This window comes from Eucalyptus grandis, chromosome 2 (assembly GCF_016545825.1).
Source record: "Eucalyptus grandis isolate ANBG69807.140 chromosome 2, ASM1654582v1, whole genome shotgun sequence".
NCBI lineage: Eukaryota > Viridiplantae > Streptophyta > Magnoliopsida > Myrtales > Myrtaceae > Eucalyptus > Eucalyptus grandis.
This window is the reverse complement of record NC_052613.1, coordinates 28,132,818-28,147,535: the sequence shown is the minus strand read 5'-3', so window position 1 is coordinate 28,147,535 and position 14,718 is coordinate 28,132,818. Positions and strand designations below refer to the sequence as shown.

The 14,718-nt window shown below is 39.5% G+C and overlaps 1 protein-coding gene across 1 annotated transcript; it reads right to left on the bottom strand.

Moving 5' to 3' along the window:
* Window positions 1–13,319: 13,319 nt before the first annotated feature.
* LOC120290607 (agamous-like MADS-box protein AGL80) lies at window positions 13,320–14,180 on the bottom strand. Its single transcript, XM_039306932.1, has one exon. The coding sequence runs from the start codon at window positions 14,178–14,180 to the stop codon at window positions 13,320–13,322; it is 861 nt and encodes a 286-aa protein (XP_039162866.1).
* Window positions 14,181–14,718: the final 538 nt, after the last annotated feature.

Below are 14,718 nucleotides of genomic sequence, written 5' to 3'. Positions count from 1 at the left end.
ACTGGACTTTAGGATAATGTCATCAAACCCTCCCTCTTTTTAAAGCTTTAATTTTATTTCGTTAAAAATAAATAATTCTAAAAGTAATTTCATAAAAAAAATCGTTTATGTCATTTAAAATAATTAATAATAAAATATTTTTTACTACTAATAATTATTCATATTCAAATATTTTCATGAATAATTAAAATATTTATTTTTCATTCATTTTTAAAGCAATATTTATGATTTTTTTCTTAAAAACATTTTCAAATTATTCATACTCCGCGAAATAAAGGAAGTGCAAAATTAAAATATCTTGCCTATTACTATGAATCAAGATGTTCCTATGCAATGAGTAGCCAAGCAGAGAAAAAATTTCTATCGAATTCTAAATACGTTTTGGTAGAGTTTTAGACTATTGACTTTTTTTTTTTTTTTTTTTGGGTAAAATTGGCCTAATGACTTTGCATCTAGACAAAGCTCTTTTACTCGAAATAATTTTTTTATAAAAATCGACTCTCAAGTTGTGCGACCTGGCCAAGGTGGTGCTGAGGTCGCTTGAGCCAAGGTCTAGCTCGGGCGAAGCTTGTCGGAGTCGAGCAACCCACCCTTCGCGAAGCTGCACCAATGTCCCTCGACCTCCTTCGCCAAGCTTCCCAGCCATGATCGTCTCTCTGTCTCTGTCCAAACAACATCGGTAAATGTAGTAACACCAATGCTTCGATAACCCCTGTCCAAACAACATCATAATTTTAGTTTAAGGCCCAACCCAAAGCTGCTCGAAAATACTTTGCCAAACGTAGTTTGAACAAATACCTACACCTGAGGCCGTCGAAATGTCAGACAATGTTGATGTTGGGTGCCTTTGGTTTAATTTTTCCAATGGCCTTTCAGCTTGTAAGGGCCCTTGCAAAAATGCTGAGGGGTTTAGCATGCATTTTGAAGCACTTTTAGCTAAATGCTAGCCCTAGGAACGTTAAAAGCCCAATGTTATTATTATCCAACTTTTCAAAATAACATTTATAGAAACTATGATTAAAAGTTTTTTCTTTTTCCTTTCAATACTACCATTACCAATTCTTTCGTTAAACTTTGCCCCTCCTCGTAACTATTCATCTTCCTCACGCGTGGGTGAGCGATAAGGGCCAACGAGGCTAGATTTGGCCAATGAAGGGTCGGTGATGGTCATGCGACCCAAGTGATTGTTGCTAGAGGTTGCTTGACTTTGAGTGATTGCAACCTGGGTCTCGTGACCTTCGGCAATTGCGCGACCTCAGACAGCCCTCGGTTAGGTCTCGTGTGACCCTCACAATCCAGGTAGTGGTTGCTTGGGTCGCATGACCCTCGTTGGAGCTTGAGGTGATGTACGCCAACACTAGCTCTAGCTCACCAACCACTTTGCCAGCTTTGGTGTTTGAGTTTTTAATAAAGAAATAGAAATAAACCAACACATGTTGCAAAAGTTTTTTTTGCTAAACATTACTCTCACCCTGCCTTTCAAAATAGCATTTACGGAATACTGAAACTAGGATTAACTCTTTTTTCCTTTCAAAACTACCATTACCAATTCTTTCGTTTTTCGATTTTGCCTCTCCTCATAACTATTCATCTTTTTTCACGCAAGGGTGGTTGGCAAGGGCTAGCAAGGCCATATCTCGGGAAGGGTCAGTGAGGGTTGCGTGACCTAAGCGATCGTTGCCAAAGGTCGCACGACCTTAAGCTACTGTGGCTTGGGTCTCGCAACCTTCGGCGATTGCGTGACTTTAGGCAACCCTCACCTAGGTCTCGTGCTACTCTCACAACCTAGGCGGTGGTTGCTTGGGTCGCGCGACCTCAGGCAATGGTGGCTTGGGTCGCACGACCCTCATCGAAGGTTGCTCGAGGTCAGGCAACCTCAATTGACGTACGCTAGCACTAGGTTTGACTCACCAATGGCTTTGTTGACTCTAGCGTTTGAGTTTAAAAAAAAAAAAAAATGCAACCAAAGCTAATTGTAAAAGTGTTTTTGCTAAACACTACTTCAATTCAAAGTCACTTTGTAAAGAGTTTTTACTAAACGCAATTTGTATTTTTCCAAAAAACTTTGACTTTCAATAATTGCATTACACCTAAATTCTATTTGCAATGAATAATTCATTCCCATAGCAAAATGTGCATGAGGTCTTCTGCAATGGCCACTTGTGACTACGTATTATTAGTTAAATAAATTTTCATTCATTTCGACTTTCCACCTATTCAACTTCTTGGCTAGTTATTTTCGGCAAAGAAAATAAAAACAAAATTCTTTGCTGGTTAAAATTTTATACCGCAACCCTCTCAAGTACATGTCCCACATGTTCTTATTGACTCCCATATGAATATTCGGATTCATATTCGTCTCGTTAATAAATGATAAACTTGCAAAACTTTTATGTCTCGTATAAAATGAAAAGGAGAGTCCCGGCATTTTCAAAAATTTCTAATAAATATGCTGGAAAACCTAACATGGCTACTTCTTCTTCTTTTTTCTTTTTTTCTTTTTTTTTTTAAATCTCTAGATGAAAATATTTTTACTTTAAGGGTCTGCTTGTTAACTGGTCAAATAATGTCTAATTCTATTTTTTTTTTTTTGCTCTTTGGAACAAGAAGAAGAAAAATAAGAAATTCATTAGTAACTTTTTGGTTCCTAGGAACAAATTTGTTACTTGGAATAAATTCGCAACATAATTAGAATTAGAAAAAAGTTACTTCTTTATTCCTAAGAACATTCCAAAATCAAGTCCATTTTCCTCTCTTTTTTCTTTTTCCCTTCTTCCTCTTGGCCGGTGACCTCGTCAAAGCGTTGTCAGCCCTTAACACGGCCAAGCCTCCTTGACAGCCTAGGCGAGCTTGACATAGCCCAAATCGCCGCCCTCGTGGTGGCCTTGCGAGGATGAGCCTCATCGACGGCTAGATGAGGCTCGCCCGTCGGGCCACCGCAAGGGCGACGTTGCTTGGCCTTGGCAAGGCCGACCTCATGATGGCTTGGTGAGGTCGAGCTTGCTCGCTTAAAGCTCAGCCGAGCCTTGCCTAGTTTCTGAGGAGGCTCAGGCGGCGAGGCTTGGCGTCGCTCGAGGTTGACAACGCTTCAATGAGGTCGCTGGTCATCATTTAGTTAGTCGCCAATGATGACTGGGTCAGTAATTGGCCAAAGAGGAAGAAGGAGAAGAATAAAAGCAAAAAGAGAAAAGTATAACAAAATTATTAAAAAATTAAAGAAATTCTAAATCACAAAAGAATTTGAGATTTACCAAACACATTTTTAACTCGGGAATATAAATTTTGAATAATTATCAAATGTTTTCAAATTCTCATAAATTCGCCTATAAAATAGAATAAAAAAATCCTTTCTAAGTATAAATTATTCCCGTTAATAGAATGGTTATCAAATAGATCATAATAGAGCCTTTACTATATCCCTAAAAAAATAATTAAGTTGATTAATTGGATGCAATCTAACAAGAGGAGATAAAAGAGAAGAAACTTACAATCTCTTACCACAAGGGGGAATGAACATGAAACTTTTGCCGAGGCTGTGGAAATAGCGGGAGCCAGCCACCTTTTATGTTTTTTTTTTTTTTTATTATCTTTTTTTGGGTCAATATCTACTTAGATTCAATCCATATATCCATCATAGATGGAGTAAATATAACTATGGATTGGATGATCCACAAGCAAGCCCCATTAAAAATTATTTTTAAAATCAATTTATATGTTAATATTCAAAAATACGATATTTATGGTGGGGTATAAGGAGACACCCGTTATAGCCATGAGGAGATGGATACAGACGAGATGATCATGTTATATTATTTTTCTTATTTATTAACTTTTGCCATGAGATATAACGAGAGGCCAAGATAGATGGCACACGGACCCCCCCCAAGCCAAAAAAAAAAAAAAAAAGGTTACATGGCACATATGTTTCAAACACGTGAATAATTGTACTTTTATGCATATATAGTAATCAAGATCTGTTGAGTACATGATCTTGCCAACAAATTCCAGAAGCATCTCATACATTCTCCACTCAATCCCTGCCTAATCCTCCTTTAATACGAACTAAATTATCACAAGATTACTTTATTAAAAATTAACAACGTGCCACGATGAACGAAACCCTAACCGTTGATCGATGCGTATACATTATTAAAAGCTATTAGACTTTTTTCGGGTAACACTCCAATAAAGAGCAATAGGAATCGTTCTTCTTCTCTGCTTAAATAAAGAAAAAGAAGAAGTATTTATTTAATCGATGTGATTACAGCAAGAAATCATTAACTTAATGATGTGAAAAACACATGTATAAAATGTACCGAAAGATTCTCTTCTTATGATTAGCTTTTCAAAGAATGCTTTGAACTTGTGCATATCTTAACGAACGCTGAAGAAGATAATAAGATATTTCAGCATAAAGAAGTTTTTGCCTAAAGAAAGAAAGCACATCTATATATAGATATTACTCAATAGATTAGTATACAAGTGATATGGTAGATTAGAGATAGGTTTTCTAATAGGTAGACATTATGAAATGTTCGATAAAAGCTCTACCAAATACTTAGGATGCATTTATTTAGGGAAAAATAAATTATTTAAAGAATTTTCCTAAAATTAATCACTTGAATTGCTTAAAAAATGAATGAATGAAAAAATTTCCATTGTTTATAATATTTAGACATAAATTATGGTTAATAATAAAATAATTTCCATTTACTAATTATTTTAAATTATATGAATGATCATTTTAGGAAAATATTTTCTAAATAATGTATTTTTATCAAAAAATGGAGTCTTAATTAAAAAATTTAGTTAATCAATTTTAGTATATCTAAAATTTAGGAAATAAGAATGTTTTATGCGTGTGTAAATACATACATACATATATATATACATACATATATATATATATATATATATATATATATATTACGAAAAAGAAACCTTGGCCAATTTCTTTTGATTACTTTCTTTTATCTTTATCTATTTATGTCTTATCATTTTCCCCTTGATCTCCCTGTCTTATCATGATTATTCCCTTATTTTGGAATCTTGCAAGCTCAAACTTTTGAAAGACAGTGAAAAGGGAGACTTCATTTACGGCATTTTTTGTTAGTGATTTAATAAAAAGGAAGATATAATTATATCACTCTTACCAAAAGAACTCATCTTAATTGCTCCTATGTCTAATTTCTAATAATGCTTTTGGCCCCTAATTCTCTATAAGTAGAGGAAAATCTTCCGGCAGAAAGAAAATAGAACAAGCTAGTATTGAACACTCGGGATCAATCGATGAAAAAACCGTGGAAAAATAAATGAAAAAATAGATTTGGGAAAGGACAAAATAGGTTTGATAAGAAGCAAGAGCAGTCCATTCCAGATATAATATGTTGCTAAAATAATTAATGTAATAGTCTTCTGCACGTGAAGTCAATCGCGCCCAAGACGGAATATAAGGGTCAGAGGAGAAAAGTAGCGGAGCAGAAGAAATATGCTTTTGAGCAAATAACTTTTCACCAAGTGAATTATGCCATGCGGAGCAAATATCAACTTCTAGAAGTCATACATAGTTTTCCGTAGTTTCTTTAAGACCCGAGATATAAATTCTACTTTCAAATTTTGACCAAAATATCATAAGTATAAATTAGGATAAAGAAAAATAAATATTTTGATGATCTAAACAAGGCTTAATTTTCACAATTTGTCAATATGCTTCCATTGAGTAACTATGATTCTCAATTTGCATTCTACACGCTATTCTTTACAATAAAGAATGAGTGCAAATATACATAAGTTACAATGCGAAAGCTCTAAAGGTCATAGGGTAAAGCATAACCAAACTTTCATAGACTGATCTAATATAAATGCTCTTAAAACCCTACAATTTTTTTCTTCTACCGGGGCACAAGGTCGATAAGTCGGTTGAGAGATACTGTGTGAAATACGAGTCGACCTTACAATAGGTATTTCACCCATCCCTCCACCTTCATCGACACAGGCAGTTACTATGGGTCTGCATGACAAACTTCCCAGCCCAAGAATTTCTATTATTCTCTTCTCCAGAACCAAAAAAGAATAGAAACCCGCATGATAACGGCAAGTTAATTTTTTGTTCCCGAACAAAATGTTAGCCCGGAATGGTTTTGGAATAGAAATGAGAAGTAAAAAGTTGCTTCTTGTTCCTGAACAAGTTTAAGAAATAAGTTAATTTTTTTTTTTTTTTTTATTCTTCTCTTGTTGATCGCCATTGACCGCCGTTGACCGCCGCTCGCCGCCACCCGCCGCCGCCGCCGGCCGACCGCCGCCGCCGGAGGCCGATCGCAGCCGCCGCTGCCGCCGAGGCCGACCGACCGCGCCGCCGGCCGACTGTTGCCCCACCCCGCCGCCGGTCGCCGGAGGCCGACCGTTGCCGCGCCCGCCGGCCGCCTCCGCCGGCCGCCCGGTCGCCTCGGCCGCCGGCCGCCGCTGACGCCGCGCCGCCGACGCCGCCCGCCGCCGCCGGACGCTGCCGACGCTGCCGCTGGCCGCGCCGCTGACGCCACGGACGCCATGCCGTCGCCGCCGACGCGCGACGCCGGGCCAAGTCGCCGCTGACGCCAGCCGCTGCTGGGTCGCCGCTGACGCTGACGCTGCCGCTGCCGGTTGCCGCCGACGCCGCCGACGCCGCCGCTGCCGCCGCCGACGCCGCTGGGCGCGCCGCCGGACGCCGCGACGCCGCCGCCGACGCCGCCGACGCGGACGCCGCCAAGATGCCCCGCGGCCGGGCCGCCGGCCGATCGCTGCCGCTGATTGCCGCCGCACGGCCCATCGCCGCCACCTCCCGCGGCCGCCCGGCGGCCGGCGACGGCGCGACGGTCGGCCGGCGGGGACGTGCGGCGGCGTCCGGCGGCGTCCGGCGGTCTACCGGCAAAAAAAAAAAAAAAAAAAACAAATAAATATAACAAAGAAACTGTTTTTTACCAAACGCATTTCTATTCTTTTTCTATTTCTAGATGTGTAGTTATCAAACGGGTTTTTTTACATAGAAATTGTTCCCCAGAATAGAAATAGAAAAGAACTATTTCTGAAAAGAAATTGTTCCCCAGCCAAGAAATGTTCTCATGCGCACCCTATATCGACTTGCCAGTTCCTCAAACATTCTTTACGAGATGTGGTGGAGTCTACCCTCCCCACCTGAAAGGCCCCCAATTCTTGAGTGTGATTTTTTGGTCCCCATCTAAGAAGAAATACTCCGATATTTACGTCACAGAGTTTAGACGAAACAGTCTTAAAACATATCTGGTCCAAACTCGGCAAGTCTTGTTTATTACTTTATTCCGGTCGGTACATGGACCTAAATATCTTCATCATTGGCCGGAGCTATCTCGAATTCTCCCACTCTCTCCTTAGCCAAAAAGATTCTCCTTTTGCTACTATAAGTACGAGAGCCCCGCTTCCCAGACGAAACCCAAGAGAAACTTCACCAAAGAAAAACACTCCCTAGAATCACCAAATCCCTACTTTCAAAACGAGAGTGCATAGTGATCAAAACCCTCCTTAGTGAACTCTCACTCGCATATGGCGGGCTACAACAAGCAGAGCAAGAGCTACAGCAACAAAACCTCTTCACCTGCCTTCTCTTTCTCAAACTTCTTCAAGCCCAGAAAATCGACGACGAGAATAGTGAACAATGCGCGGGACGAACCTGTGGCTCCGAGAAAAAATTGGGCGAGCGACTATGACAAAGGGAGGTATGTGGCTGAGCCTGGGATCGACCGAAAAGCTGCTGCTTTCATCGAGAAATTCCACGAGAGTCGTTTCACGGAGTACGAGCGACCCGCAATCGCCGCTATTTAGATGAAACGATGGCTTGTTCCGCTGATCTGATGCTGAGGCGAAAATGGCTTCTTTCTGCGTTTGTGAACTTTTCGCGTGTGCTTATTTTTGTATTACATTTGTAGGTATGGACAGATGAGAAATTGTGGTTCAGTGGGGATAGACATGAATTTTAATGTTAACTCAGTTGGCACAGTGAGATGTGGAGTTAGTTTACCATACTCTTCTTCGTTGATTCTACAATTTGTTGCAAACTATCCAAGGCCATAACTTGAAATTTAAGTACTCTAGAGAATCACACAGCACATACGGTAAACGGTATCACGAGCAAGACTTCAACGGGCCGAATAACATGAGAGTCTAAGCTGTGTCATCCCGAGTCCATGAAGTACCCTACTTATTTCATGGACCAGGTAAGACACAAGTAACAAATCTAGGTAGATGCCGCGAAGTGTTCTTTTTTTCTTCTTTTTTATTTCTTTTTCGCTGAATTTCTTTACTGTTTTAGATGCGTGGTGATTTTTCTAGCACATTCAAGTGCAGTTTATATTAACGTTAGAACGCGAAATTGAAAAATCCTGAGAATAACTCCCAATCCCATAAACTCATAGACTAATCCTGAAATGGCTTAGTGGGGTTGGTGCTATTGTTTCCCCCTTCTTTGCGAAGGAATATGATGGAGCTGTTCACAACCCAGACCTTTTGAAGTCACTGTCGCTTCTACTTTATTCTCGGGCCTCTACATATATTTAACTGGTGCCATTTGATGATTTTGCCCCCATCCAATCGTGCATAGACAACAAGCGATGTTATCTAGAGTTGAATTATTTTAGTTTTAATACAGCAAAGATATTATTCTGCAAGAAACCCTCGGGTTGATTGCATGTAACAGCACACGAGACTCGCTTGAAATTGAGTGAATAATCATATACTTAGCTTGTTTAAGCGGTTAAGGAAACCCATAATTGAGTGAAAGGAGGGTATCGAATCTAACTCGAGATCCTTGATTTTGATATTGGGATTGAAATAGGACGTGGAACTGTTTACTTCAAAAGATAAAGCTATTAGAGAGTGAAGTGCGGATTATATTTTTTAATAGGCTCCACATGATCTTTATGTGGAAAATGAACTTTATGTAGCAACGCAAGACACACAAGAAATCTCATATTATATATAATTAAAACGAGTCGTTAGCGTACTTCATTTAAGCTTTGGAGGTGCCATTTCCTCTTTGAGCTTATGCGTTATTGAAATGATGTACAATATTAGCTCGGTTTAAATCAAACTGGGTGTTAATCATAAAAAACAGTAAGGACCAATTTGAAGAACTTTGAAAGGGTTCAGAGGTCTAATCGAATGGAAAAAGACGCGGCATTAAACATCGGATTAAATTCTAGGATTATAAACGGATAAACTAACAAGACACTTGGAGTACCACGTGCTTCAAGACACCTATATCTTCGAGAATCCTCTCTTTTAACTCCACCAAGCATCTGGTGCTATCTTTGCCTTTCCCTCGGTACTTTAAAGAGCTTTGGTTTCAATCGTGTGCAGCTTTTTCTCATCTCAATTGAATCCGTGAGGTAGAAGCAACATTTCTTAAAGATCCAACTTTGTATTTATCAGGTTGAGATATATCTCGACAGCTTTTAAATTGTTCATTCATTAAATCTTATTCATAGGTCCCACCGATCAAACAAAATCTTTCTTGGGATGTGGCCAGGCATTGATGAAAAGCAGTTCTTGGGAGGAACAACTTTCAGATTCGCATGTCCTTAAGTTGATTCTAAAGTGCACAACGATCAACACAAATATCTGGACTTGTTTAAATTTTCTTTTGCATAGTACTTCGATTGCGAAAGCTCTTTGGTGCTAAATGGTAGAAATTATTCTCTTTAGCTTCTTCATTCAACCTGTTTGTCCATTGTTTTTGCTTGGGTTGATGGAACAAATTGATCATTATCTACAAGTTTTTTTTTTTTTTTAAAGTTAGAAACTAAAGTTAAGGGAACAGTATTAAAAAAAAAAAAAAAAGATCTCAAACCTATTATATTTGTGCGAATTAAGAGGACGATGTCGCTTATGCCTTGACTAAAAGAGAAGTAAATAATAGACAAAAAAAGGAAAAAGAAAAAAAACCAAAAAGTTATAAAAAATAAATGGTCAAAATATTATTAAAAAATGTCAACTTTAGTATTGATTGTGCCACGTAAGATGATTGACGTCTATAGCGTCTACATCAATGATTATTTGCCAAAATTGGTCGGATAAATTGAATTGATACAAATGCAAAAATATTTAAAATTAAATTGATTCAATTGAAAGATTTACGACTGAATTGATATTAATGCAATAAGTTTAAACCTTTTTTGAACTCTCACCTAAAATTAAGTGACTACAGTATATGTAAGGGCATCTTGAGTTCAAGTGAGTAGTTACATGATCATGAAGGCCGCACAGAGGACTAAGCTCGAGATGGTAATCATAGACATACCAGGAAAATCGTGCTAAAACTCGATCATAAAATAAGCTATGGCAATTTAAATGCTGTATGTTTTAAAAATGATAACAATCAATACCAAATCTATGAATCCCCAATTATTAAATCCCTGAAACAAAAATTTCCAAATCATGTACATGTTGTGTTGAATATTCTTCCTGTCTCGGGAAAAATTTTGCATGTTGGAGTGAGCTCGAATAGAAAAAGGGATTAATTCCATCAAAGAGACCAAAAAAGAAAAGAAAAAATCTTAAGTCTCATCAAATCAACTCCCTCCCACCGTACATTAATTTCCTTCCCAAGTTGTCGAGAACGAGATGTCATAAGATGCTTTATTCTACTATATCAACAAGCTAATTACTCATTACGAAACCATATGCTGAGGTCCATCATGAGAATACTCAGTTCCTAATGACTGTCCACCAATGTTGTGAATCGAATGAATCTACATGAATAATTTTCATTGTCGCCCTTAATTGCATCTTGGCCATTTTAACTTTTCATCTTGGCCATTTTAACTTACTTCTATATGGGAATATTATTAGAAAAGTTAAAAACCTGTTATACTTGTGTCAATTCAATTGTAAATCTTTCAATTGTAATAATTTAGTTATAAACTTTTTGACTAATTATCAATGTAGTCATTTCGGCCAAATTTTGATTGAAAAATATTGGTGATCTAGTCAGCACCACCATTCTACATAGTGTGGTCAGCGTTGATGTAGATAAGTTTTAAATTTTTTTCTTTTTCCTTTTTTCTTCTTTTTTCCTTTTTATGCTTTTTCTTTCCTTTCTACCGGTGGTCGGTCTCACGCGATGGTCGGAGAAATCTTTGTTCGCTTCAAAATTTGGTAAGGCCAAATTTGCTAACCAATCCGTGCATACATTTCCTTTTCTATAAATAAAATGAATAAGCGTTGCAATTGCTTGTGAATTCACCTCAAGCGATGCCTAAAATATCATGTCGCATTAGAATGTAATTCAAACATCATCCTCCTTATGCCGAATAAACACCATGAGTTAGTGGTTTTTTTCGGGTAAATACACTATTAGTACCAAAAGTTGTGTATGGTACTCACTTTGGTGCCAAAAGTTTATTTTGGATTACTTAAGTGTTAACAGTTTGAAAAATGATCATTTCAATGCCAACGCTGATAAAATTGGTCGGAAATCCGACGTGACACTTTTTTTTATTAATTTTTGAAGCTATTGTGGTTCTCCAGAGAGTATAGTCAACATTTAAACAACAAAACGACACCGTTTGGTGTTTTTCCCCCCAATTCAAAACCCTAAATCCCTAAATTGAAAGAGAGAATGCGTTATCTTCTTCCTCCAAGAATAACACCAACAACACCAGCAACGCATTAACACAACACCAGTAGTTTTCCAGAAAAGAAACCACCTGCTCGCCTCCGCCCTCCCCCAGTAGTTTTCCTCCATTTTCAATCACCTTGTCGACCTTTCAAATCCCCGAATTTCAGCCCCACCATTGCCTTTTCCCAAGGAATATCGCTAGGCGCAGAGGAAGCGCGAACTCGAAGAATCTCTAGAAGCACAAGTGATTCGGCCAATGGTAGCCGCAAAGATCTGGAACGCCATGGAGGTCACCAACGAAGCTAGCTGCGATGACGACGGCGGCCGTGGCCTCGCCATCCCCTCCTCCGCCCTCGCCATCAACACCGCCCTCTCCCTCGGGATTTTCTATTCTTTTTTTTTTTTTTTGTCTTGCTGTGGCGAGCAACTTCGATGGAGGCCGAGCAACAAAGTGGCCGAGGGACGGCGATCGAGTGACGCCGCCAAGTGAGCTAGGTTGGCGTTGGGCGAGGATCGGACAAAAAACCCTAATTTCAATCCCAAAAAAAAAAATCCCCAAATGAGTTGTGCGGCATCATTTTTGTGAGGCCATCAACTTAGGACTGCAAAACGATGTCGTTTTCTTAAGGAAGACAGAAAATGACGTCATTTTTTTAAGGAAGACGAAAATGACATTGTTTAAAAGCTATTTCGATTTTTTTTTAAATATAAAAGTCACGTAATTATTTTGACCGGAATCTCTCGTCGGTGACACCAAAATGATTGTTTTTTCTCCGATTTGGCACTTAAGTGATCCGATAGAAACTTTTGGCACCAAAGTGAGCGCCATACACAACTTTTGGCACCAATAGTGTACTTATCCCCTTTTTCTTCTTTTACATTTGTTCGACGAATTATCGGTTTTTTGCAACTTGCTTCCCAAATTTACCTGGTTCTTCCATTTTTCAATAGATTCAAACATGGGTTTGATTCACACAAACATAGGTATGGTTGATTCCTTGTCGATCAAAAAATAGATTAGACATTATGGGTGCTTTTGTTTAACATAAAACTCAAGATTTGGAAAATATTTTTTGAAAATGACATTTTTATCACTTATAAAAATGAACGGGTGTAAAATTTGTTCATCAATCGTGAAAATAATTAGGCATAGATTATTGTCAAGAATGAAAACATTTTTCGTTGTTTAGAAAATATTTTTCCAAATCTTGAGTTTTTTGTGAAACAAACACATATTAGGAGTCAGATTGATTATGAAATTGTTTTATCTTAAAAGATCCACGGACTCAATGGAACGGTCGATTCTACCCACCTTTAGTTATGAAAATCTACGTGAAAAGGCTTGTCCTTTTAGATTATGAACCGATAATTGTTTGTTCTGTGAAAATGTAGAAGATCGACCCTCTAAAAATCTCTCTAATGGGAAGTTGTAATCCGATGTGCTTCATTTTGCCGCAGTAGTAAGAAACCATGACTGCTCCATAAGGACCGAGAAATTCTTGAAAGCTCGCAACACATATATCATATTAATAAAACCCAAATGACAATTCAATTGGATCACTCAAGGGGGTACAGAATTAAGCTAAACGATGAACAGAAAAGATAACCATGCGATAATGCTGAAAAACACATAAAATATTTATGAAATTTAGATGTCCAGATAATCCCTCGAGCAATCCAAAGACAACAAACCCTATCCCCTCTCTCTCTCAAGGAAAGAAGGGATGGTTGTTTGGCCAAACCACGTTTTGGTTGTTTGGCCAGACAACATTTGGGGATTGCCGCTGCTGCTGCTGCTGCTGCTGTTTGGCCAAACAACATTTTGGGGATTGTTGGTGGTGTTGTTGTTGGGGTTGCCACCAAAGGGAAGCAGCATCAGCTCGTTCCCAGAGAATGTTGGCACATTGGGCTCTGGGGGATTGGCCAAGTTGAGGAACCATGGTCGCTTTTGTACGCCAGTGTCCACTTGCCCCACTCCTTCAGTCTCAGGATATTCCTCCGCTGGCACATGAGGCGGCGGTGGCAGGGGTGCCGCAACTTCGCTGCCGCTGATCCCCAAGGCCTCTTTGAGGTTTTCGGACCTTTTGACGACGTCCTTACAATATTGGTCGACCACCCACCCAAGGTCATGGAGATCCATCACCCTCAGGCTTGGCCAAACCGGGGCAGTGCCAGTGAATGTGCTAGTCAAGATATTGAACATCATTTTGGTTACCTCCCTCTCACGGTTTTCCTTGCTATGCTTCTTGAGCTGGTCGTTCGCCCTCGTGATTCGCTGCCTCAGGTAGGCCTCCTGGCTCACCATCTTCTTGCTCTGCTCCATGTCCGGCATCTCCTTAAACCTTGAGATGATGCGCTGGACGGCCACTCGGGAAGGTGGCCAGAGATCTGGCTGACGGTCATAGGGACCGTAGACGATAGCGCATGCATTGATGCCACACAGGGTGCTCAGCTCGCCCACCTTCTTCATGAGGCCCTTCTTTCTCTTCTTGAATGCCGCCCTTCTCGAGGAGTCGTTGGCTATGTACTCAAGCTTCACCTTCCTTCTCGTCATGGCTGAAAAAACAAAAGAGCACAAAACACAAGACGATTAGGGAAAGAAATCAAGAGAAACACAGAAGGGAAGAATGCTTATGAAACAGGGAAACCTATGGTCGAGATTGTGGGTGTTTGCTGCTCAAGAGGGTTTAGGGTCGTTTAAATAGTAGTGGAGAATGTCACAGAACTAGTAGGTCTGGTCTGGCCATTGGTTTGGCATTAATTGCCCGTGGTCTAAAAATGGGTATGGCCAATTGAGTTGCCTGAATTGAGCTTTCATATGATTGACTCCACTTCTCTGGACATTCTCTGGACTCGCTTGAAATGGCAGGCAAACCAGTGTGAAGGGGCTGGGATTTTCATGCTGATTAGAGGATTTAGGAGTGGCAAGGTCAGGAAATTAATGGTGAGGATAGACTCAAATCTGGGGTTGGTGGTGTAATTGGGGCTAGGAAGTAAAGAGGCCTGGGGTCGCAAAGTTTCCGATAAATTATTTTCCGACTTTTCAGTGTTCTACCGACACAAAACTAATCCTTCTATATAAAACATTTTCC